Source organism: Alexandromys fortis, unplaced genomic scaffold (genome assembly GCF_014885135.2).
Source record: "Alexandromys fortis isolate MF-2015 unplaced genomic scaffold, M_Fortis_MF-2015_v1.1 scaffold_0, whole genome shotgun sequence".
NCBI lineage: Eukaryota > Metazoa > Chordata > Mammalia > Rodentia > Cricetidae > Alexandromys > Alexandromys fortis.
The window spans coordinates 40,307,724-40,334,555 of NW_026067949.1; the positions used below are offsets into that span (position 1 = coordinate 40,307,724).

The 26,832-nt window shown below is 37.4% G+C and overlaps 2 protein-coding genes across 2 annotated transcripts; both read left to right on the forward strand.

The window, feature by feature from the left end:
- The first annotated feature begins 1,010 nt into the window (after nucleotides 1-1,010).
- Prr27 (proline rich 27) lies at nucleotides 1,011-9,002 on the forward strand. Its single transcript, XM_050149692.1, has 5 exons — nucleotides 1,011-1,061; nucleotides 2,388-2,411; nucleotides 5,672-5,695; nucleotides 7,048-7,974; nucleotides 8,991-9,002. Exons 1-5 carry the CDS (start codon nucleotides 1,011-1,013, stop codon nucleotides 9,000-9,002), a joined length of 1,038 nt encoding a protein of 345 aa, XP_050005649.1.
- A 5,073-nt stretch (nucleotides 9,003-14,075) lies between these two features.
- Nucleotides 14,076-15,223, forward strand: LOC126506287 (cilium assembly protein DZIP1-like). Its single transcript, XM_050149693.1, is given in 2 exon segments — nucleotides 14,076-15,063; nucleotides 15,066-15,223. Coding segments are annotated over 2 exon segments (1,146 nt in total).
- The last annotated feature ends 11,609 nt before the right edge of the window (nucleotides 15,224-26,832 follow it).

Here is a 26,832-nt window from a genome sequence, read left to right on the forward strand (position 1 = left end):
TTTCTGCAAACATAGCTCTACAAACTATACTTTCTTAAAGATTCAGTAGCAACTGTACATGGTCTCATCTTACAAACTTGGAATTCCCTCACATTATTAGACTATACATATCATAAAATTGGTGCAAATACCACAAAAATTATAGGTTATAGGAAATAAATAAAGATTATGGAAACCAGTATGAATAGTTAATATGTAACTATGAGCAGCTTTTAAATACACCTTAGATATATTGATCATTTAAATATTTATTTCAAATAGATCAAGGGTTTAATATCATTCTTGATAAAGCATATCAGTTTGGATACTTCTATTTTTTCACATTTGGGAACTCAGATTGATGCTGAAATATTGTCTTGGTGTGGAGATGTTTTTGTAAGAATGGAGTCTCATGTTTTTTGAAGGGAAGAGCTATAAACCTTAAGAATAAAGCAACTGGAGATTTAATGTTGCTGTGCCCTCCTCCCATAAAACACAAAGTCAAGACATACACCTACATATATGAATACTCCATTATTCTTAGGGGACATAAAATATGAGATAAATAGAGGTCTAATAGGCCAATAGCAAAAAAAACAAATCATTGAAAATGAGAACTTTTCTAGGTAGATGATAGCAGTCTCCCATTGAGTCAATAGATGCTAAGTCTTAAAAAACACCCCACAGAGTTACTACTTTAAAGAGATTCTGTTTCCTGATATATCCTCCAAAACAGATTAATTGCAAAAGATGCCCTTGAGTAACAAAGTGAATTTACTTCCACATAAAGAAAATTGAGTTAGAAATTGATTAATCAGTGAGAAGTGAAAAAAGAAAATGAATGGGCTTCAGTGCCACCCCCATTAAACCATGCTGAGAGTAGTTAAGTAGCAGGACATCCTTTCTGGTCAGCGACTTCCCTGTCAGACAAGTAAACCCACACGACACCTGTTTCCCTCCGAGAGAAGTAATTTAAAACCTTCTGTATACTTTCTGAAAAACAAATCTTTGTGTTCACAGGGTCAATGAAAATGAAGTTACTTCTCTGGGCCTGTATCATATGTGTCGCTTTTGCGAAGAGGGTAAGTAACGAGACTCTCAGGTCTGCAGCAATGGGCGGAAACACCCACTACGTGTTGGTGAGAAGTCGTGCGGACGGTGAAATGAGTACGGTGTTTATACATGTCGTCAGAGAAACGTGCTGCGCACACAAATCGGGCTTTTGTCAAAATCCCTGAAAGGAAATTTTCAAAAGCAAAACAATAGGTTCTAAAACGTGGGACATATCAACAGCTTGAAGAAGAGGTGAGATCGCATGCAGGAAGCTGGCAGAAGGAAGCGTTACAGATAATCTTAGCAGGGTTTCTCCTGCAGTGAAACCTCATTGCTGAGACAGCTAAGGGGTGCGAATATGAATCAAAGGAGACTCAGAGGAGCAGAGGTAAATGGACACGAGTGGAATGTGAATCAGTGAGGCTCTAGATCATTTTTTTTTTCATTCATAAAATTCCACTCTGCAGTCCTAGCTGGTTTGGAACTCCTTACGGAGACCAAGTTGGCCTCAAAATCAGAGAATTGTCTGCCTTTGCCTTCTGGATGCTGCGACTAAGGGCGTGGGCACCCAATACCTGACCTGAAAGCATTATAATACTAGCAAACGAGTGTGTTAAATTTTCTCTTTTGGAAAATAGGAACATCCACTCCAAGTAATTGCTTTGAATACTAAGTAAGATAATTACTGAAAGTGATTAGCAATATTTCTGAGATGGAGTAGAAATTCAGACAATGTGACACTTCTAATTATTCTTAGCTAAATTTCAGCTTATTATGATGTCCTTTAAATGTTTCTAAGTTAATTTCTAATTCATAAGATAGTATATATTGAGTTTCCTACACTAGGTTTTATTCTTCAGGGTACCTTAACTATGGTGAATTTGTAAGACATAATGAAATTTCACTAGAAAATATTGTAAGATCTACAAAATGTGTCAATAGACCTACTACTACTACTACTACTACTACTACTACTACTACTACTACTACTACTACTACTACTACACACACACACACACACACACACACACACAAGCACACACACATGCACACACAGCAGCCCCAGGGTGGTAAAAGAGAAAAGAAAAAACATGTATGGTTGAGAGTCATATGACCTTTCATGTGGAAAAGATTTCTCTGCACAGACAGTGTTGCAAACCAGATTCTGTTCAGCCAAATTAACACTTCCTGTCCAAAACATCATAACGATTATGATGGCAAAGCTACTTGATTCAGACCACAGACTCATATTAAGAAAAGATTATAAGGTTATGCAAATTCTTCAGTAACGGGAAAGTTTGAATGCAGGTGTTTTCAGTTAAATAACCACATTAAAATATTTTTCTTTGTTTTAGAGGCGCTATCCCTTCATTCATAAGGTAAAACCTTTTCATTTCTATAAAAATACATGTTTTACATTAAGTATATATTTAAAGATTCTCTATATCTTTGGCAATATAATTAACTTTGATTGCTGTTAAAATATTTTTTATTAATTTATTCATGTTAGGTGTCAAAATGTATGGAATATAAGTATACTTGTGATAAACATATTTACTAGCAAGCCTACATTTCTGATGACAAGAAGCATGAAATACTCTCCTTTTATGGTGTAGTACAAGTTTGCTATGTCCTGATTTAACATAATGCATCTATGATATTTGTTAATTTGTACTTAAGTAATATAACTGATGGACAATGATGACATGAGATATTAGAACAGAAAACATGAGATAATAAGTAACTATTCAATTATGTATTTTGTTTGTATATGGGTTGTTTTTTCTTTTAAAGCAGAGAGATTTGAGAAAAGATCTCATGTAGCCCAGGGAAGCCTCAAACCCTGTGTCTTTGACCATGATGTTTCATTTTGATTCTCCTGCTGCAACCAAGTGTTGGGATTTTAGACATCTACCATCATTCCTGACTGAGTTTCATCTAGATATTGGAAACTAGAAACGGTATATGATCATACCCCAAGGAGCTGCATGATTTCTGTGCAGCAAGTAGTCACAAAGTATTCCATGTAGGAGACAAAAGGGCTTAATGCTATTTTAGTTTCTTTATTTTTTATAATATTTGCCTCCAATGAAAAGTGTTTTTATCCATCAGTGTGTTATGCGCTAATAAGAAAGTGTAGCAAAGAAAACCCCAAAAGAAATGGCCCGGGATGTCAGTGCTTTTGAATAAAAACAATTAAACTTACAGCAAATGAGCTGAAAACTTTTAAAACATTCAAAAGTAAAAGAGTTTTATTTGTTATTTTTGATTTTTAAGTTAACAATCATCAAATCCTGCAGTCCTTTAACCTATAATAAAAAAAAACATTGACTTTTGCCACTGCGCCTGTCCTGGGAAGTTATTTCTTGTGCACATCTTATACCTTAGGGAATGTGGAAAAATGATCTATTGTAAGACTTTAAGATTGGTGATTCTAGAGAACCAATCTAAAATTGGAAAACAGTATTAAATTTCAAATGGAAAGTTTGCCTGGCTGCAGGTATAATATTCTAGGCATTTGCAAAAATATCTGGCTACATTTTGTGATAGCTAGGTCCCCAGTGCCTACAACTAGGGTACAACAAAACAAATACTGTGTGTACATATGTGTGTGTGTGTATATATAAATACATAAATATAAAGAACTAATACTATTCAAGAAAAAGCTTAAATATTTCAAAGTCCCTGAAAAAGTCCATTGACTGAGAAAATATGCTGAAAGCCTCATTTCATAGCTAAGATTTTGAAATAAGCACAAGTGAGCATATAATGTGACTCTCTGTTGAAAACAAGGAACTAGTTATGAAAACACATAAGAAGTTTTGATTCCGGTACTTGAAAGTTTTCAGATAGACTATGGAAGTGAAGTGGCAGCTTAGAAACACTGGAAGTGGGTAGACATAATCCTAGAATATCCATGGTGTTGAGAGGGTAGGGGGTTGTATTCATGTGTTCATAGGGGGCTGTGCATGGGTATGGTGGTGTGTGTGTGTGTGTGTGTGTGTGTGTGTGTGTGTGTGTGTACACATATGTGAAGAACAGAAGTCAACATTGGTATCTTACACAGTTGCTCTCTACCTTAAATTTCAAGCCAGTGTCACGTCTCTTACTCATTCAGGGATTAGGCAAAGCCGGCTGGCCAATAGCTGTGGATATCCTCCTATCTTCATGTGCCACCTGCCCACCCCACAAACTGGGATTATAGGTGCTTAATACCTCTGTGGCTGGCTTTTGTAAACAATAATTCCACATGTATAATATTCTTTATTTTTTTATTAGTCCTTTGAGAGTTTCAAGTTTCATACAATGTGTTCTAGCCATATTTACCCCTCTGCACAACTCTATTACGTCTGGCTTTTGGATGAACCCTGGAGATAAAAGATTGTTCCTCATGCTTGTACAACAGGTGCTTTGCAGACTGAGCCATATCCTAAGCCGTGCATATCACATGACTCTTTAAGTTTTATTTATTTATATAGCATTTTTGTTACTTTTGAACTTTTCATACAATATATTTTGATCATATGTTTTCTCCTCTCCCAAGTCCTCCCGGATTCCTCCCACCTCCCTACCCACCCAACTTCCTTTTCTTTCTCTCTCTCTCTCAAAAAAAAAAAAAATCCAAAAGCTAAAAAAATAAAGCCAGGCAAACAAAACAAGATAAAATTAAGAAGACAAAAAAAAAAAAAAAAAAAACACTAAGCAATAACAAAAGAAAGAACACGCATACACACACACACACACACACAAAACAAAGTGTCTGTGTAGTACTGATAAACTACTCCATCAAGCCAATTTTCCCCCCTAGCAGAAGTTATCAATTGCAAATAGCTTCTTGGTTAGGGGTGGGACTTTGTACCCACTTCCTCTTCTCTGTGTTCGGAATGTGTCTGGTTGAAATTTGTGAAGCTCTTGTGCATGCTGTCACAGTCTCTGTGAGTTCATTTGTGGATCAGTCTTATGTCTGGGAGACACTGTTTCCTTGGAGTCATTCACCACCTCTGGCTCTTACAACCTTTGCCTCCTAAGTGATCTGAAGATTCTCACTGTCTGCATGGTGTCCAGTTCTGGGTCTTGGTATTACTTGCCATCTGCTGCAAAAAGCAAATACTCTGGTGGCAACTGAGCAATGAACTGATCTATGGGTACAGTAGTATATCATTAAAAGTAACTTTCTTGCTATGTCCATTTAGCAGAATAGTAATGGTGGATCCTCCCTCTCCACCCGGGCCATTGTCTCATTGACTCTCAGACTATTTTCACACTAGTACTCTCAGGTGTCATAGGCATTTACAGAATGTTTACTGAAAGTCAGTCATTATGGTACATAGCTGTGATCTCAGAACCCAAGAGACCAACCTAGGAGTATTGCTATGACTTTGAGATCAGCATGGATTATATATCAAGTCCCAAGCCCTAGGCCACATAGCACAAATACTGTCTCAAAAGAAAAATTAACAACAATAAGATAATATATAGTTATAGAAAACTAAAAATAAGTCAACCGTCTATGGCTCTTAAAAAAGAAAATTCCAAAAAACTTCATTACTCACAACCCCTCCAATTGTGAGCAGGGATTTGAAGCGTTGTTTATTCTTTCAGTGACATCAAGTTTAAAACAAGTCTTTCTTTGTTTCAGAAATCACCCTCACCCAGTGAAGAGGTAAAGTATGTTCACATCTACCTATAATTAAATAGAAAAATATACTGCTTACAATATTTTAAGATATCATTTTCCATCAAATAATGTTAAATAATTCAGTTTTATTGTGGTTTTTCCTTGAAGCAATTGGGATTTATTTAGGAATTTGCTCAGTTCTTTTCTTCTCATGGCCCACCATTTTATCCATACCCATGATAATATATATGTGTGTGTGTGTGTGTGTGTATACATATCCAAACTGACATCCTGCCTACCATTGTGCTTACTTATTATGTTGAGTAGGTTTTAAAATGAAACATAATCTTATTAAGTACAGTTGAGAAGGACTTTCAAAAATGTGAAAACTGAATCTATGTACAAAGGGAGTTTATTATTAGGAAAACATTTTGAAATGATTCTAAATAAAACAACCAGGCATGAAATCATTAAGTTTAGTTTGTCAAAATTGTTTGAATTGGAATTTGGCTGCAGCTATAGAGGATATGTATATTCTAAGATCTTGATTTGTACACCATGGGTGGTCTGCTCATAAAAATATTTATGACATGCATAAAATACGTATGCATGAGTAACAAACATTTCTATTTTTGTGAATTCTTACATAATTATGTGACCTGAGCTTCCAGACTGTCTTCCAGAATGGGATAGACAAATATAGAACAAATAAGACAGACAAATATAGTTTCTCCAGAGGAACTTCTGGAGGTCGTATCATGAGAGAAAATATGAAAATTTGATGAAAAATTCATGATCAATTTTATTGAAGTACCCATTTAAAACCAGAGATAGTATTGGGGAAATTATATATGAAAAGTTAAGTTCGGTGTCCATCTTTCCTGCCCACTCTTCTGATAACAACTCCTTGAAGGAGTTGACATTGATAAAAACAGGAGAGATCCAATACACAGGTCACACATGGTGTCCTATCCCTGGAAGAGGAATATGGAAGTGAGTGCCTCCGTGGAAAAATTTAGAGACAAGGAGCATGCCAAGCGCAGCAGGCATGGAGCAAGAGCATGGTGGGCAGAAGGCTGGAAGAACCAGTCCACGCATCTATGTCAGCCTTGCTTACTTATCTCTTCTCTGTCCTCGCCCTTCTGCAGGAATACACTGCCTATACACAAAGCGCTTCTTCTTCGGTATGCAACACTCATTTGCAAAGGGATTCTCCTACATCCTGGGTTTAATTTCTCCAACTATTTTTATTTCAGTTATTATGAATGCAGATTAGTTTTTAAGAAAGAAGACTAAGTGGGTGCTCTTCTAAAAACATTACCTACATATGAACACAACCATAACTGAAATAGGAGTATAGACAGTCAACTAGAATGAACTCCTTTTCTTCTCTTTAGGATTACTTTGGACATCGCTACCCACTTAATCCATCTCTCAATATCCCATATGGCTTATGGAATGACAATTTGCCACCTTTTCTTTTCCCTCCTATTGACAATCACCAAGGAAATACCATCACCAAATTCCACGGAAATTCTGAGCTTGAAAGAGGGCTATCTCCATTCCCCTGGATTCTAACTTCTAAAGTTCACTATGCCTTCCAAAACCCTAACTATCCCTCGGATACCTCAATGAATGGTCCCACAGTATCGGCTCCTCTCCCTCCTCCCCTACCCCCTCCTCCCAGGCCATATCCCTTTGTCATACCTCCAAAGATTTCTGCTTCACCCGTTACAGCAGAGCCTGGCGCAGCGCTGCCAGTGCCTCCCGTAGGCGAGGCTATGGTACCTGAGTTCTCTGTGGATAAAACTCTTTCAGGCTTGCCTACTGCAGTCAAATTTGGACCACCCCTACCACTTCCCGAACCCAAAGCTCCTGCACCTGAGCCTGTACCAGCCCAATTTGCTGCTGCTCCTGAACCTGCTGCAGCCCAGTTTGCTCCTGAACCTATTGGGGTAGCTGAGCCTGCTGCAGGCCACCCAATGGCACCCGAACCCCCTACACTACCGTCTGTGGCTGCAGCCCAGCTTATACCAGCAGAACCCACTCCAGGCCAGTCTGCTGAAAACAAAGCTGCCTCAGGAGAGCCTGCGGTAGCCCAGGCTCTACCGCAGGTTGAGCCTGTTGTAGGTCCTGTTGCTGAAGTCAGGCCTCCTGCCCTTGGGCCTACTGGAGGTCTACTTCCTCCGGCTGAACTTATTGTGAGCCAGTCTGCTGTGGGAAAACCTTTTACATCTGAGTCTACTGAAGTGAAACCCGAGGGAGCGGAGCCTGTGGAGGCCAAATCTGGTAGCCAAGAACCTCTGCCTTCTGTTTTGTACCAGGTGGGTTACCTCCTTTGTTGCTGAGTGCGTGGGGCTTGTAGAAGGGAAGACACAACTTCTGTACAAGAAACACACCTGTGCCAGGATTAAGAGCTGCTGTTTTAGTAGACAGTTGGTCGATAAATATTGAAAGTGTATAAGGGATCTCCATATACCCATGTAAAAAATTTCAGAATTCGAATATTTGAATATATCTACTAGAACGCACCCCAAAGCTTCTTGTTTCCTCTCACGTCTTTCTCATATCTCACATCTTTGATAAACTGTCTGTTAGATGAAAATGATGAGCTGGTGCCAGAGAGATAGCTCAGTGGTTAAGAACACTTATTCTTGTAGAAGACCCAGGTTCAATTCCCAGCACTCACATGAAAGGTCCCATCCTTCTGTAACTCTAGTTCCACGGGACCCAGCATCCTTTTCGGACCTCCACATGCCCCAGGCACATATAAAACTTTTAAATTCATTAGCTGGGCAAATTTACTTTATTTGTCATGTTATAGGAAGAATTAATATTTTCTCATGTACTATGTACAGATAATACACACACACACACATGCGTGCACAAACACTCAACATTAACCTATAATGTGTAACTTCTGGACTCTGTGCAGAGAATTTGCTAAAATAATTACTGGTCCCCCTTTTCTGCTTCCTGGGAAGAATGACTATTCTTCACAACACGACGTTCAAATCATGAGAAACTTCTTCCTCATAATTATTTCGGTTTTCAGATAGGGTCTTATTAACCGAGACTAGCCTAGAACTCGCAGAGGCACACCTCCTGAGTGCTAAGTACAAAGCTGTGCACCAGCTCCTTTCCCGTAATGTGGAGCACATGTTTTGTTTGAGACAAGAGAGGGAATCCACTTTGTTACTACTCATCATGTCTGGAAGCAGATTTCTCTTGACCTTTTATAAAACATCTCAGAATTGCTCAATTATTTGGGAAAGAAAGCCCTCGTGCTACCAAATGAATTATATTTTAATTATAAATAAAAATATCCTTTTCCTTTTAGGTAGAGAAGTGAGATTTCCTGGAGAGTACTATTCATTTGTATCTGTAAGTCATTCGTACCAATGAGATATGTTGTAGGTGAACCATGCCACAGCTCCTCTCCTGAAACTATCTTTAGATATGTGTGTGTACATGTAAATATATATGCATATATGCAAGTATATATTACAACATGGAAGTGATAAAGTGAGGTGCAATCACTGGTTACCTGGGTCCCAGAAGTTAAGACATGATGAATTTATGTACTGTGTAAATTTTTCAGGCTGTTTTCAGAATAGGAGGTTCTTCAAACTGATGCAAATTGATTATGACCTAACTATTCTGTATAATAGTCATTAGTTTAGGAACAAGCTTCAATAAATGGCATGGAGACTAAACTCTAGAGAAGTGTTGCCCGTTAAGGACCAGTGGGCAATTCTGTATGTTGTCTACCAGCTTGCATCCTTACCCTGTTTCAAGTTCTCTCTCTTACCTCAATCACTGTCCTGAGAATGAAGGTCCTGGCAAAAATGCTCACTTGCGCATCTCCCTTCTTCATACTCACAATGAGCAAAATAAATAAAATGATTAAACTATGTCCTACTGCAAAGCTACTACAAGGTTATGATTAAAAAGCATTATTTTGACTGTCAAGCAGATCAAAATTCTAAAAGCTGAGGTGCCATCAATGCCTAAAGTTACACTGAAAATCAAATGTGATGGTAGCTAGGACTATAAGTGATATACCTTAACAATAGTCATTTCCAATGACATTAAACATTTTCAGTTTTTACTTCAATCTTGAATACTGCTAAATTATTTGGCATTGTTTATTTTACTAGAATTTAAGATGAGAGACTTATTAGTGAATAATATCCAATATTAGATGCACTTAATTTCACATTTTCACAGGCATGTGTTTCAAGTTTATTACATGTAAGATACTCAATGAAAAACAGGCAAAGAGGAAAATGTTGCATTTCTGGAAAGTCCACTAAAATGGAAAAAGAATTTTCCTTTAAATTATTCAATACCGAAAGACAGTATTGATTTAAATCAACAGCCACTCAAGGCCATGATTTTTGATACCTATATAGTGTTTAAATAAACTGTTACATTGCATTTTAGTTCAAATATTTATTAATTCCTATAGAAATATATAATTGTAGGAATGCCGCATCTGTAAGAAAGCAGAAGAAATCTTTACTTCTTTTAAGCATGTATTATGACATGAATTTTTAGATGACAAATCTATATAGTTTATCATAGCAAACACATAAGAAAAATAATCTTGCTTTATCTAAAGAAATTTGAAAAATTGTTATCCAAAACTGATGTTATTTTATTTTTTACAGATGCTGATGAACAAATCAAAAAAATCTGAACGTTCTTTCTTTTCTCGCCAAATCATTTACTACGTGTTATTAAAGCTAACAGTCTCTCCATATTGCTTGGCTTGTGCTGGATTTCCTTAGGCCATACAACAAAATTAAGTTGATGGAATGATTTACTTTCACATCCAATTATAAAATGTATACTTCATAGGTAAGGCTAAAGAAATTTAAACAATTTAAATATATGCTAATAGTAAGTACATTTTTTTCAAACAGTCTCTAGAAGACAAAACAAATATATTACGTTATTGTCTTTTGTGTCTAAACACTTGCCCCTAGAAATCATTTTGACCATTTCTCCACCCACTATCATTTCCTTTGCTTCAAAATGTCAGCACCTTTTCCGAATAATGCATTTAATACCTACTTACAGTGCACTTGTGAGTCTCCAGAGCCATTGCATGTTCCTTACAATCCTTAAGCCCTGATAATGGTCATACAAATAGATAGTTTTCTATTTTAAAGGCAATGACTTGCCGACCATGAAATTACTACAAAGTGTTCACAGCAAGATGAAGAAGCATACCAAGAGTGCATGGACTTCGAAAGCCACTGCAAAGGGAAGGTGGAATAAAGCAATGTGCTCTTGAACAGCAATTTGAGTCTTTTGGCTCTTGCAACAAATTACCACAAACTTCACAGTTTGAAATAAAAACATCTATTTTCTCCTGACATGAAGGTCAGAAGTTTGAAATTAAGTTTACTAAGTTGAAATTAGTGGGTTGATGATATGCTCCCCAGTTGGCGCAGAGGAAGTTTCTTCCAGTCCTTCCTCACACTGTCCTTTTTTTTTTTTTTTTTTTAACTTCAGCCCACCTTTGCTTCTTTGATACACAGTTACATGAATCCAGGGGAATAAAATGCAGCACAGAAGCATAAGATTGGTGAACAGACAGCAAATCTCAGCATGTCTTACCTTACTAGTAAAAAATCTACCCAGTTCAGTCTTCTCCCTCCTAATATAATAGCATTTTCTTGCCATATCAGAAAAAAAAATCAAATCAAGATCTTACCCTTAACTGCATCAGAATGGAACTTTCCCTGCTCTGTAACTTCAAAAAAAGAAAGAAAGAAAGAAAGAAAGAAAGAAAGAAAGAAAGAAAGAAAGAAAGAAAGAGAGGAAAGTTACCTGTACCCTAAATGGTGGTTCCTTGATAAAGCCTGAGACAGGATAACTAAAACATTCCCAATTAGAAAGTTACCACCATGGCAGCATTCCAAAGGGAAATGGGGAAGCCAAAGTGGAGAAAAGTGCATGATTTTCCTCTCCACTAAGAAGTGCTAGAGCCTTGCTTTTCTCCAGCAATACAGCAAGTGGCTTTTCCATCCTTGGTCTGTCAAAGTCCAGCTCCTGCTTGGAAATCTGGGAACCCCAGGACGAATTTTGTCAAGTCTAGAATGATTAATACCACCTGAGGGAGGCTGGCATAAATAAAGAGTGCTCAGATGGTATTGATATTCAGTTCAAAGCCCAAAAAGTTCTAGAGAGAAAGCTGCAGTTAGATGGTCAGCTCTTAATGTATTGTGGACTAGAAATGTATGGAGAAGGCATACATTAAAGACAGTCACTCCCCAGAAGGCAACTACTTAAGGTGATGGAAAAATGTCAGTTACTGGATAGTGGTAATCTTTTTACTCTATGTGTATCCATGTATTTATGTACATGTATATTATATACATGCACATATATAATATATATATATCAAACACCATTATACACTTTGAAAATAGACGTTTTGTCAGTCGGCCCCCAAAAATGCTAAAAAGGAAGAAGAAAACAGAGAATATCTCAATCAACCAACGAGTATTATCACCTGTAATTAAATGTGAAGCCTATCTCTTTAAAAGAGTTAATTATCCGAGGACACAAATACTCAATGGAGTCTTTTGTGTTTAGTGTGAGAATTTCTTTGACAACCTATTTTAATAACAGAAGTCTTCAGAATGCTGATCAGCTTCCTTTCAGGTAAGTCTGATGTGCCGATAAGAACAATAACTCTATAATAACTTCCTATCATGACACACTGCTCCCCTACTTCACTAGAAACTCCAATGAAGTCTTCATGGGTCAGGAGGCATGGGTGAGAATATAACTTCACTCACGAGATCTTTTCCCCAAGTTACTTTATTAAACTAAAATCATGTGTTTGTTCTTCAACGTGTAATGTGTTAAGCCGCATTTTGTTCATTGTTTGGGGTGAATAAGAAGACAGCTTCTCAGTTCTCTTAAGGTCCAAGCCTTTGAGGTTCAGACTCCTCGCACCCACTTCTAAACCAGGGATCTCCTGAATGAGCTTGTGATCCCATCTTATCCCAGGCAGCTAGAATAACTCACATCATCTAAAGTACGTTCATGGCTGAGAAGGAGTTCATACAGTTGAAAAGATGAAGCTAGCCTAATGGCCCACACCACATCATACCAGAATTGGACAAACAACTTGACAAAGATGAGACGAAAATCCTATCAAATTTCTAGAAAAACATATTATGACTTGAAGTAAAATAAGGAATATTCTATGAAGATAGATTTTGCTCAGAAATCTTAACTTTAAAAATACTTTATGTATGGGTGTTTGCCTGCATGCTTGTCTGTACTCCATGTGCATGCCGTACCTGCGGAGGCCAGAAAAGGGTGGCAGAACACCTGGGACTTGAGTTACTGAATTCTGCAAGTCACCAAACATGAATCTAACCCAGTCCTCCAGGAGGGCAACCAGCGCTCTCTCTCTCCCCCTATATCTGTAAGCTGTAATGCTTTTTAACGTTAAAAAGTTGTCCATGATCAAATGGTGAGAAATTTGAAGTTTGTTGCAAGAATTTAAGGAACATTTTGGAAAAATCTAAAGGTGCAGTGGCCTGAGATTATAATTAACGATTTCTCAAACTGCTGCACAAATAACGGCCTTCTCTGCTCTGGGAAACCAAGAAGGTCTCATGGTATGAAAGTACAGTTTTATTACGATTGATATAGAGACAGAGTATTATGGACTAGAAGAAGATACTGAAACTGGAAACCGCAGTCAGAAAGTCTTGCTTGGTGATACGCAAATACAGTATCTCATGGGCTTATGGACCAGAGAAAGGGTTTCTTCCTTTAACAGGCCCCAGCCAGAGAAAATACAAGGTTATGTGGGCCTGGAACAGTTATTTCCTCAACTAGCCACCCGGTTAAGTTCTGATAGGTAATACTTCAGAACTGCCTTGTTCTTCTGGATCCTGCCAGCCCAATGGAATGGAGCCCAAAGTCGACAGAAATGCCAGAAGAAAAAAAGGCGGCAGGAGTGGGGGAGGCTCATAGTTGGTTCAGTCCTCCGTGGTAGATTCAATCCTCCGTGGTTCTTCTCAGCTCCTTGATGCTTATGGGAAGCTCTGGCAACCCCAGCCCGAAAGACTCACGAAAAAAAGAGTCATATGAACTGAAAGTCTCTGTAAGACTTAAAGTTATCCACAGTGCTGCACTCCTCATTTGTATGGTCTTCGGTTGCAATCAGAATGTTCGGGGCAGACAGGTCTTGACCTTTAAGATGAGGCTGAGCACTGCCATAGCAACGTCCCAGACATCTAGGTCTTAGGCCCCAACCGCTGAAGCAGGAACCAAGTCTTGTCCTACTCACTCCGGGTGCGGTGACTTAGAACTACAGGCGGCCTGGCCCGGGAGGAGAGACTGCTCTTCTCCTCCAGCAGGAGGGTAGGCAGAGGGGTGGCTTTCAAGAATGCCCTTCCAGAAACATATCTACTACCCTCAGTCCAACAGCGTGGAGAGACGAGATGCCCTAGAGGGAGGCACATCATCCAAGGTCTTTGTCACCACTACATCGGCATCTGGACCTCAGCCCCTCTTCCAATTTCGGCCTCGTCTGGAGAATATGGACTGGAGGCGGGTGGGTGCCATTGATGTAGACAAAGTGGTGGGAGCCACGGATATCGCGACACTTCAGGAGAACATCATGAACATCACTTTCTGCAAGCTGGAGGACGAGAAGTGCTCGCATTGTCAGCTGGGGGTGGACCCATTGCTGTTGAAGCTCATCCACTTGGCACAGTTCACCATTGAATACCTGGTGCATTCTCAGGAGTACCTGACCTCGCAACTGAACGTGGTGGAGGAACGGTTAAGCCAGAGCCTGAGTGGTTGTGAGCAGAACCAACAGCTACTCACCAAGCAGGCTGACGAGGTCAGACGGCTCAAGCAAGAGTGTAGGGGCTGGAGGAAGATGCTGTCTGCCCAGCAGCTGATGTTGGGCCAGGTCGAAGCCAGTCATTACCAGTGCCATTTTTGTGACAAAGTTTTTATGAACCAAGCTTTTTTACAGAGCCACATTAATCGCCGCCACCCTGCATCTGCTTGTCATGGGAGAAGTACAAAGGCACAGAATGGCCAGCTCCAGAGGGAGATCCACAGGTTGAAGCAGCAGCTGCAGTTCACAAAGGCTCAGCTAGAGGCCGCACAGCAAGGCCGCACAGTCAGCATCTCTAAGGACTGTGAAGTGCTGAAAACAAAAGAGGACTTTCAGAAGTTAGTTGGTAGATGGAAGGAGGAAGAAAGGCAGAAACTGACTGATGACATGGAAAAGGCCAAGGAGATGTTTAGGAAGGAAATTAACGACCTGACTTCTAAGAATTCAGCTTTAGAGCATCAACTGTTGGAAATCCAGAAATCCGATATGCGGGGCAAGCTCAGTATGGGCACCTAGAGAGACTCCTAGGTTTAAAGACTGACTTTCATATCTGCAGCCTTTCCAAAATATACTGCACCTCCTTGAGTGTAAGTAAGCCAGTGGCCAGACGGACTTGTTCAAGTTCTCCAGGCAGAATGCGGCACAGAGCAGAAGCAGATCTTTTCTCAGGCAACCGCAGCTGAAGGGATGAGGGCAACAGCCCTGTCAGGTCCTGTGGACACTGTTTTGCAACAATCCTCCACATCATCTGCCTCTTAAAATCTTTCCACCCCTTGCTTCTCCATGTCGTTTCGTGTGTGTGTGTGTGTGTGTGTGAAATGTAACGAGAGCTCCATAGCAACCTCTTCTGCACAATTGCATGAATTGTAAGTGATTGTAAGTCTGTATTAGCCTCTACCCACTACAAACAGGAAGCTAAGAGATTATCTTTTTTTTTGAGATTATCTTATTCATAAGTATAAAGCATCATTTAGTAGGCAGTTTGATACTTTATCCATTAAGCAAGATAAATCTCGGATCCCATCCTAAAAGAGTTAGTAACCCCACACATTCCTGCCACTGTTTGACCATAATAGTATATAGATTTTACATTTCCATAAACATAGGTTACCACCCTACCCCATGCACAGATGCAGCCTTACAAAATTTGTATTTTCAATTCCCAGGTTACAAATACTTTTTTTTAGGTTTTAAAATATGTTTAAAATTATTTTATTGGTTAAGAGGTGATCTCAATGGATGCTGTTGCTTAATTTTTTCTATATTGTTGAAGGTCTGTACATGAGACTGAATTTTTTTTCATTTACAAGCAAGAATAAATAAAGGACTGTTCACATTAACAAAAAATAAGAAAGACTTTTTGAATAAAAGTGAATAATATTTGATCATTAATAAGACAAACCTAAGGGAATCAATACAGTTCTTCAGTGATTCCTATTTTTGTAAGATCATCATTTTGTTCTCACAGAAATTGGTTTATGTGCTACATGGAGATTACTTTGTCTTTGGTAATAGTCTTATAAAATGTTATAAAAGATTTTTAAAAATATTGCCTCTTTTCCAAGAATTAGACTATAGAAAAGCAAGAACAATAAGACATCCATGACCAAAAGCTTCCTAGACCTTACCATAAAGCCCACCAGAGGTGTGTCTAGCTAATCAGCATAATGAAATAGCAAGTAACAACTCAATTATGACATTAATCAGGATATTAACATTCCTAAAACATGAACTTCTGTCTTATAATATATATATCACATATATATGACTTGTAGCCTCTTATTCAGTGAAAAGCATATAGTGTTCTTTTACTCTTCCCGAGCAAAACATATTATTTCTGGGATAACTGGGTGGAAATATTAATGACTTCTCTTATTACTATACCTAATAAATAAAAAGCATAAGACTTTTGCTGGGATGAACTCTGGTGATTTGAATATCTCATGTGCCATATAAAGAATAAGTTTTAAGACAGAGTCTCCTTATGTAGCTTTCCTGGAAATTTCTATGTAGACCATGTTGGTCTCAAATTCACAGAAATCCCCCTGCTTCTGCTTTTGGAGTGCTCTGATTAAAGGATGTGCCTAATGAAGAACAGCTATTTAAAGACCAAAAATACTTCACAGACTCCATGTGCAGTGTTAGGGACAGCGAGACACCTCAGCAGATAAAGGCACTGGGCCCACATGGTAGGAGAGAAGTGACTACTGCGCATCGTCTTTGCGACCTTCCCACACAAGCTGTGGCACATGTGCCCATGCCCGTACACAACACAATTAAATAAAGAATAAATTAAATAAATTAAATAAATAAAGAATAAAATTAAATAAATGAATAAAAAATATGTAAAGCTCTAAAATATTCCCGCAGTTGAATTAGACATTGCGGTGGTCTTCAGCCACTACACTAATAAGCAAATAGACTGGGTTGTGTTTAGACATCAGTTTCCAAGTAGAATTGGTAGTACTTCCTGTATTGAAGTTAGTGGGAAAGTATTACTTAGTATAGGAGGTGGGGCAGTTAGGCTCCTTAACCTTCAAAAATGCAAATTTGTGTTACTTCCTCAATTCAAATAAAGAAACCCAAACACTTGAAGATTTTATTGGAAGCAAAATATCTGTTAAAAAAAAAACTCTTTCCATTTATAAACAGGAAAGTTCCTCCTACTTAAAATGAAAAAGTTCATTCGTTATATGGAAATCAAAATATATTATGAACAATCCAAGAGGATGGGTGACTGGATGGATAGATTGATAGAAGATATATAGATAAACAATGCATAAATAAATAGATAACAGATGATAGATAAATGATAGATAGATGGATAGATACATAGATAGATAGATAGATAGATAGATAAATGTGTGAATACACACGCATGTATACACACATACACACACACACACACACACACATACCTGCTCAAAGCCATCCTTTCTTGTTCCTCAATGTGATGGTAAGACTGAAAACTACATCATATTCCTCCTTCTGCAGCTACTTACTAATCTTTTCCTATAACAATCCTCAAGGAAGAAGCAGTAGGACACCATTCCCATCCCAGCCATTTTCCAGAGCTATTCTGCATCTTCTGCTTTTGGAGTGCTCTGATTAAAGGATGTGCCTAATGAAGAACAGCTATTTAAAGACCAAAAATACTTCACAGACTCCATGTGCAGTGTTAGGGACAGCGAGACACCTCAGCAGATAAAGGCACTGGGCCCACATGGTAGGAGAGAAGTGACTACTGCGCAGCTACAGCAGGTTCAATTTCTGTATTTTACTGTTCAATCAGTATCAGTCCTGTGATTTCCTCACAGACATGACAACACTTACCAGCCGGAGACAGTCTTGGTGGCAGCCTCACCAGTCCCGACTTAACTGTAAACTCTAGAGGGATCCCCCTTTCCTTCTGACCCTAAGCTTTCCCCCACACATTTTCCCTTGGACCGGGACTATTTTGTCAGTTGCTAAGACTAAACACTGAATGCTGTCGTTGGTTCCTTTTTTTAAAGTTATATATCTGATTTTCAATAAATCTGGTGAGCAAAAACTTCTATCTTTCAAGAATTTAATGGTCTCTAAGCATGCTTATAGCAACACTATCATGATGTCAGGCCTTACTTCTGGACCTTTGCTTTAAGCTCTTAAATCACTGCATAGCATCTACCCAATTACTACCTTTTTTCTAATACAAAACTCAGAGCAATCATGCAAAATTGCATCTGATCTTATTTTATCTATTATTTGAAGATCTTTTAAGTCTACCATTTTCTTCTTGTTTCCATTATAAAAATGACAAGAAGCCAAATACATGAATCAGATGTTAATAAAATATTTGCCAATGAAAAAAACCAACTCTACAATTTTACTAAGGATGCACTCCACTTTGTGTAGGAAAAAGAAAAACATTGGGTTTGCCTCTAAATCTTTTACTTAAATTTCAGTCTAGATTTGATATAATTCTATTCCAAAATAGAAAAGGATTAAACGGCCTGAGATAGATACAAATCAGGGAAATGACCGCTGGGAAGAGAACAGATACAAGCCAAATATAACGAGTTTAGATAGCTGTGGTATTGATTCTCAGCTCAGATCCAGCAGCATCTGCCCATCTAGAAGCTTGGAAACCAGGAACCACTATTATTTTTTTAATATTTATTTATTTATTTATTTATTTATTTATTTATTTATTTATTTATTATACAATATTCTGTCTGTGTGTATGCCTGCAGACCAGAAGAGGGCACCATTACAGATGGTTGTGAGCCACCATGTGGTTGCTGGAAATTGAACTCAGGACCTTTGGAAGAGCCTACAATGCTCTTAACCTCTGAGCCATCTCTCCAGCCCCTAGGCACCACTATTAAAATTGAGGCACTGTGTCTGCTGTATTTTAGGCATTTTCTTCAGGAGAAAAAATGACTTACCACATGGAGATTGAAAATTAAGATCCTTTAGAACAGTATGTTTATTTCAATCTAAGGAGAACAGGAATTACTTAATACACAAATATAGACAAGAAAATGATTTCAGAACACAAAGTGTCAGGGATCTCATGAAGTATTTTTTAATTGTTAGTGGCTGTACTGACTACTCAATTTCAAGACTATCTAGTGTCCTAACATATGAACAGAATATAAATGTGAATTAATAGCATTATTTTATTTTCATACAGCATTTTATTTGGCAAAACAAAGTCATCAGAACTGATCAATTTGGGGGCCAAAAAATTTTGTAACTGATAAATTGTTTTACCAATTATCACGGAAATTTATTCCATTTACATATGAAAAGTATTTATTTTTAAAAAAAATATTTTAGACTTCTGGAGGGGTCAGAATGTGATGTGGGATTCCCCTCTGTATGCTGTAAATATATCATTGGTTAATAAAGGAACTGCTGTGGGCCTATAGCAAGCTATATAGGTGAACAGAGCTAGGCAGGGAAAACTAAACTGAATGCCGGGAGAAAGGAGGCAGAGTCGAAGAGAAGCCATGGAGCCACCACCAGAGACAGACATGCTGAAACATTGCTGGTAGGCCATGACTCGAGGGGATGCACAATTTCATGGAGATGGGTTAAATTAAGATGTAAAAGTTAGCCAATAAGAAGCTAGAGCTAATAGGCCAAGCAGTGATTTAATTAACATAGTTTCTGTGTGTTTTTCTTCATAGAAATTGACAGTGAAATTTCTGGGTTTTATGTGTTTTTCATATGGTGATGCAAGGAACAGTAAGTAAATAAAAGAATCTGGGTTTCCTTGCTTTATAAAAAGAATTCTAGACAACAGGGATATTATGGGTAGATTGTATATTATGTTATAAATTCAATAATTGCAAATAACTAGTCGTCTTTTATATTTAAATATAAATACTCCATTTACCCAAAATTTATAATTTTATTAATGAAAACATCTTGCCACAGCAACTTGGGCTTTTACAATAAAAGAAACTATCTACTATCAAGCCTGCTAAATCTTTTTCCAAGTAAACTAACACCACTGTGTTCCACTCAGAATGTTACCCATTGTAAACTTAGTGTGTACACTTGCTTAGGTCATTCTTGCTATTGTGCATTTAAATGGCACTTTCATGCAAGAAACACTAAACACACTCAAAAGATTGTTCTTAAATGTACACAGATATACACACATACATATGTGTGCACGTATATACAGATGTGTGTGAATATACATATAAGTACATGTATATAAAACAAAGAATAAGAAGATGTGAATCTAAAAGAGAGCAGGGTAGGGTATGGAAAGGACTAAAGGGGTAAATGATGCAATATATTTTAATTTTAATTAATAAATGGTACTCCCAATACATAATGGAGTTTTGAGATTGTAAATTTTATGTGTGTTTAATTTAAACTTAATATATAATACTAGAGGGTTGATAAATTAATCTGATATAATCATAGACCTTATTTGAGGATTTGCAAATTATCCTGGAAAACTATTTTTTCTAAGAAGGACCCAAAATAGATTAGTATACATTAAAATAGAATGTGTCTATATAATAAAAAAGTGTGTACCTTATATAATTATATGTGTGTGTGCATGTATGTTAGGCAAAAATCTTAATCCAAGCCAGAAATTAAAAATGATTCTATAAAATGCTCTTTTGTATGATATCATAAAGGATAATCTAATTGAGAATACTATAAATTTAAGTAAATCATGAAATTCGGTATTGCAACTAGATAGTTCTGTCTGTCCACTGGTGTAGGAGGTCCTTCTGTCTTTGTGTTGCTTTCATTGGTTAATAAAGAAATGTTTTGGTCCTGTTGATAGGGCAGAACTTATGTAGGTGGGGTAAACTAAACAGAATGTTGAGAGGAAGAAGGCAAAGTCAGAGAGATGCTATGGAGCCACCACCAGAGTCAGACATGCTGAATCTTTGCTGGTAGGCCACTGCCACATGGCAATATACAGATTAATAAAAATGGGTTAAATCAAGATGTGAGAGTTAGCCAACAAGAGGCTAGAGTCAAGCAGTAATGCAATTTCTTTGTGGTTATTTCGGGGCTAAGCTAGCCAGGCAGCCGGGACAAACAAGCAGGCCCTCCTTGCAACAGTCCACAATTATTTTGAAGACAATCATTAATTATTTTATTAAACATTCTAAAAGCATTTTTTAAAAAATTAAACAACTCACTCTCTTTTTGTCATTGTTTTAATGGGGAAATATCCCAAAAACCTGGAATCTAATCAACACAGAGGTAATCATTTAATATTTTAACATTTAAATAAGACTTGCACTGATTTTTACTATGGCATTTGAAATGCATTTCTTAATTCCCCTAAGTATTTACTAACTTTTTGTAACCATGTGACTGCTGTACAAAAATTTTAGTTAATTTAATATTATATATTTCACCATTAATTTTTAAATGTATATAGTTACAAAATTGGAAAGTAAATTTTTGCTTGTTTGTTTAAAACAGTATTTCACTATACAGCCCAGCCTGGCCTCAAATTCATAATCCCCCTGCCTGACCCCCAAGGCTGTGTGCCATCTTGCTATGCTCTTTATTTGTGATTGAGTTATGCCCAGACAGAATACATCACATAAATATTGGTAAATTCAAGCTTGAGAACTAAACAAGACTATACAAAATTAAATAATAAATGCTAAATTTTGCCTGCTTATTTGAAAGTTTGCCCTTGTTTGAAATAGTGAGCTACCTGTTTTTTTATAACTGGTTAAAGGGCCAGTGGTGCAGCTCAGAATGTTTCACTTCTGTTTCAAACTGCTGACCAGTCCTTGCTGTGGTGACCCAATTAGATGTGTCCACTATCACAGTATCTTTGCTCCAACCTGCACAAAAACATCATATTTCTCTACCAAAATAAATATACACCTCCAAATAAAACTATGTAGTTATTATAAAATATAATAAAAAGTACAAAGAGTCTAGACATGATCTTAAAGCTAGTATATAGGCGCTCTAAATCTTAGATACAGGGTTAATTAGTGAATTTTCTCATATGGAAAAGAAATTTCTATTAAATAATTATTTTAACAGCCATTACATTATCTAATGCGATCTACTGCAGTGGAATATGTTGGTTTGGTAACAGAGAAATAGAAAGAGGCTCAAGTAGGTGAAGAGATATGACCTCAGAGTGTCCTTCACCACCTATTTTCATATTTTCAAATGTCACCTTCATCATCTGCTGACTTCTAGAAAGCACTAGATGAGAGATTTTAGGAGGTCTCCAAATGCCCCCAAGGACTATACAATGCAAAGGCATCTGAGTAAGCAAGAAGTTATATAAAGAAATTTAGCCCATCATCAGGTTAGCAATAAAGAGTAGCAATGTCTTTGGATACACACACACACACACCACACACACACACACACACGCATATATCCCTTCATGACTTGAAACCAGTAAGGCTGCCAGGATGCTAATCTCACTATTAACACAAGCGCACTTCATTTCTCATTTGTCTCCTTTATCCTTATAATTTAATTAACCATAAAATTTATGACAATGATGATTCTTCTGAACATGCACCTCCAGAAGAAAATTTGCAGGATCTTCCAGTCTATGGTAGTGAAGGAATTCTATATTTTGCACCTCCTCTGTAATAAAAACAAAGTAATTTGAGGTGTTAGACTACATCATTCAATATCTCAAGATCAACACTTAGTAACAGGATAACCCAAGATAATTGTTGTTTATTGGTGTGCTTTTATTCCCACATCTTTTAAGTAGAAATGATAGTATTTTAATAATGGTGTTTGTTTGATTAACATACAAGATGAAATAATATCAAATAATCCAGTGATAAATTTGATTGTTACTGATTCAAGATTTTTTAAAAGAATATTTTTCTTCAATGAATCATTTTGTTTTAAAATAAAATTTGTAACAAATATGATTCAAGAGGGCATAATATTCATCTTTGTCTTAGCTCATTAGCAGATAAAAAATTTCCAGGTTCAGTATACTTATGTACACAGAGACACAACAAATTAATATTGCCTCAGGAGAGATAGATTTTTAAAATCAAGTAACAATTTCTATTTTTCATGCATCTACAGAAACTCTCAAAGTCTTATGTTTAAGATAAGCACTAATTTTGTATGTTCTGTATTATTTTATTGATGAGTAAACTAAAACACAAATGACTGAGTTGCCTGAAATTGCATTAGTAGTGGGAGATATAGAACATACACTGGGTATACAATGTTTAATGGTTCTTCATAGATTGAAGAGTCTGCTTTACATTGTTAAAACTGTGGGTTAAAAACTGAGATAATGTATTTGAAATAAGAAGCAATATAATAAAATGTACCATAATATTCTAAAATAGTATAACAAGGATATACTTGTTGGGAATAATGTGATCGTTAGTCTTGGTATAAAGATTCTGTATAAATTTGTATGATGATGAACCCCATTTAGACATAAGTCAGTAGTAACTATATCATCATCACATGGACATGAGATATCCCCAAAATATTAATGTCTTTTGAATGTTATTTCTTCCTCACACTAGATCATATACATATGTATATAACACATGAATCTCAGTACATATGATATCACGGAGAGTGAGGTAGAATACTCTTGACTGTCATAGGCAGGAAATAGAAAGTATAATGAGCCTCCAGTGCCTGCAAATAAGCCTGAAAATATGATGGAGAAAGCAAGGTCCTTAGACTTTATATCACACACCACACTGTACCTGGGGGAGCCTGGAAGGTAAGCAAATAAATTCAGTCAAACTGGTCACTTATATTTTGAGTCACTAATACATTATTTTTAAATTTTCAGGTGCAAATATCTGAAACATCTTCCTCCCATAACCCTGATGCAGTCCCTTCATGTAGTCATTTGGGAGACCCATATTTTCATTCAGTTCCTGTAATAGGATGCACCTCAAATTTTTGACTGCAAAACCAACATTTACTTGAACAGGGACCCTCTTTAGGTAGACCAGCCTTCTTCATATGGTTCATTTTTCTAGCATACTTTGGGGTTGATAATGGCATGTTTGGGGGAAAAGACTGAATGTTGTCCAGCAGCCCTGTCTCTGTGTGGAAGAGTGAGGCTCCTCCCTGGCTCTACAACTAAAAACATCCACTTAAGTGTCAATGTTGGACAAACTGCACAAAGAATTTTTTGTCCCTGCTCCCATTCCACTAGTTCAAACCCAACAATCCTCTACAGTTTCCCAACTTACCTGTGTTCTCCCAGTAGCCTGTGTGAAGCATAGGAGAGGAGACAGTATATTAAGAAATAATAGCAGGCTTTCTCTGGTATTATATCTTCTCTCTCTCTCTCTCTCTCTCTCTCTCTCTCTCTCTCTCTCTCCCTCCCTCCCTCCCTCCCTCCCTCCCTCCCTCTCTCTCTCTCTCTCTCTCTCTCTCTCTCTCTCTCTCTGTCTTTTAGCAATCTAGATAGATAATTGTATATATTCCCAAAGTCTTTCAGTGTTGCTTCTGGAAGCCTGACTTTTAGTTATTCCTGTGTTGTTTTACATATCAGTGTGGTTTTTCTCCAAGAAAAGAATATCATTCTTTTCTTCTACTTGTAAAATAAGGTAATTGACTATTTATGGGAAAATCACTTTTTTCCTGATTCTCTCATATATATGTCTGTGTATACATGTGTGTGTGTTAGCAGAAACAACTACATTTGCTTCAACCAGATTTCTTCTTTATACTATTCTAGTTCTGAACTGCACAACTTTTTTCAACAAAGTGGAACAGAAATAAGTTTTTAGAATATAAGTAATTAGGTCGTGAAATTTTTCTGGAGGATGTCCTTCTGTGAAAGACTGACCATAGGATGTTTTTAAAGGGACATAAAACTAAGTGAGCTATGTCCTTCTCAAAGAAATGAGCAGTTCCCAAACCAAAGAGAAAGGACCATGAGCTTCAGGAGTTACATAAAGGAAAAGTTATTCCTCACTGACCAATGCCACAGAAAGCAAATGTCAGAAATTCCACTATATCCTCCAAATGTGTTATTAAATTTCATAAGCAAGAGGAATATTCACCTAAAATACATCTAAATAATGTACTGCCTCACTCACATCAGCAGGCTCTGTTCTTACCATCCCGGGAGAATAAAGACAAAGCGCCCAGTGGGATTCCAGAACTGTCAGAGTCAGCCTTCACAGCTCAGGGTGGCAGAGCAGGGAACACAGAGCACCACTTCAGCTCGCAAGGTCGTTTCCACGGAGGTTTCATTGTGCTTTAAACTCAGCTCTGCTCAGGATAAAAGATTTCATTGCTTCAGCTTAATTATATGAGGGGATCAGTTCCACAGATAGTTAATTCAGTCTTTATGCCCTTGAAACTCTGTAGAAACATTCTACATACTTCAGGTTACTAATCTAGACAAGTTCTTTTAAGATTGTTCTTTCTTTGGCTAATTTACAGGGAGGGTTTTGCTACCTCGGGAAAATTATTCTTCAGCTCCAACAATTAAACATTATCACTGAAAATTCCCCAGTCTGTACTGTCGTCTCTGAAGATGATAATATGGACTGGGATGTTTTCGTCCAGAAGCAATAACAAGTTGTCTAAAGCTGACGTTGGGGTCCACACACTCTTAATTCTGTCCCATCTCTGCTCTAAGCTCACTCTCGTTCTGCTCTGCGCTCACTCTCGTCATATTCCCGGGCTTTTGTCTTGTCTCTGGATGTCATTTTAAAGATACAGGTGACTCTCCACAAAGCATTCTAACTACACATCACCTATAACCTCCCGAGATCCCGAATGCTTAGTATTTATTCATTTAAACGAGTGTCTGAAGGTTTGTTTTCAATGTCAGACAGCATTTATTCATACTCAAAGCTTTGCTATCAAAAGTCTGCAGAGCTGTAATAAAAGTTCTGCTGAAAATGAAACCATGCTCCTCTGAGGAACATTCCTGCATCACCAAGCAGATGAAAAGTAGAAAACAGATGGGGGAAAAAAAACCCTGAAATTAGCAAGCCATCTAAATAACTGGTAAAACTGCAGCTCAGTTTGGCCTCTGGGTACAAGGGTGGCTGGCCTGTGGCCAGGCTTTTTCCGTGTGGGTGGGCGGACAGTGCCATTCCCCGGGGGAAGCTCCTCCAGGCGGTGGCTTGGTTTGGCTTGGCTTGGTTTCTGACTTTCCATTCTGGCTTTGTTTCTTTGGCTGTCTCTCTCTAACAGACAAAGTACCTCTTCTCACCGCTAAGTGCTTTATTGATTTCTCTTGTATCTAATTTCCTTGTACTAGACATTAATCCTTGAAATATGTCTTGTGTGACAAATTAGGTCCATGCCCTTTTCAGTGGAAATCCGACGGAAGTTTGCACAGTCTTTGAGGGATTATGGCATGTCCTCTGAGTTATACTAAATTTCATTGAGTAAAATCCAAATAAATGTCATGTCTCTATTAAGTTAGCTTTTAAAATTAGATTTCAATAGAGGCAGTGTTCTCCCAAATAATTGTTTTTTTTTTCTAATTTTACACATTTCCTATGCTATATAACTTACAAAAAACACGCAGTCATATTTGCCATTACCAACAAGTTCCCTGACCACAGATCATTCTGGAATGCTTTGTTATTTTTATCTCAGAATCTATAACTTTTCCAATTTCTTCAAAGTATACAATTGACTGAGAAGAAGTATATCTTCAATTATTTGAATTTGGAGGTCAGAAACCTATGTGAACAATTTAGAAATTCTTCACGAAAATGATGAAGTTTGTATTTTTATAAGCAAGAGGAACATTAATGGAAAATTAACAAAATATCTAATATCTAGTTCATGGAGAGAGCGCCCTCAT

What these genes read in the sequence shown, in the direction of transcription:
- Prr27 (XM_050149692.1), top strand. Translation starts at nt 1,011, where the DNA reads ATGAAGTTACTTCTCTGGGCCTGTATCATATGTGTCGCTTTTGCGAAG. An exon ending in GCTATCCCTTCATTCATAAG is followed by an intron (nt 2,412 to 5,671) that starts GTAAAACCTTTT and finishes TCTTTGTTTCAG; the next exon opens with AAATCACCCTCACCCAGTGA. An exon ending in CACCCTCACCCAGTGAAGAG is followed by an intron (nt 5,696 to 7,047) that starts GTAAAGTATGTT and finishes TCTTCTCTTTAG; the next exon opens with GATTACTTTGGACATCGCTA.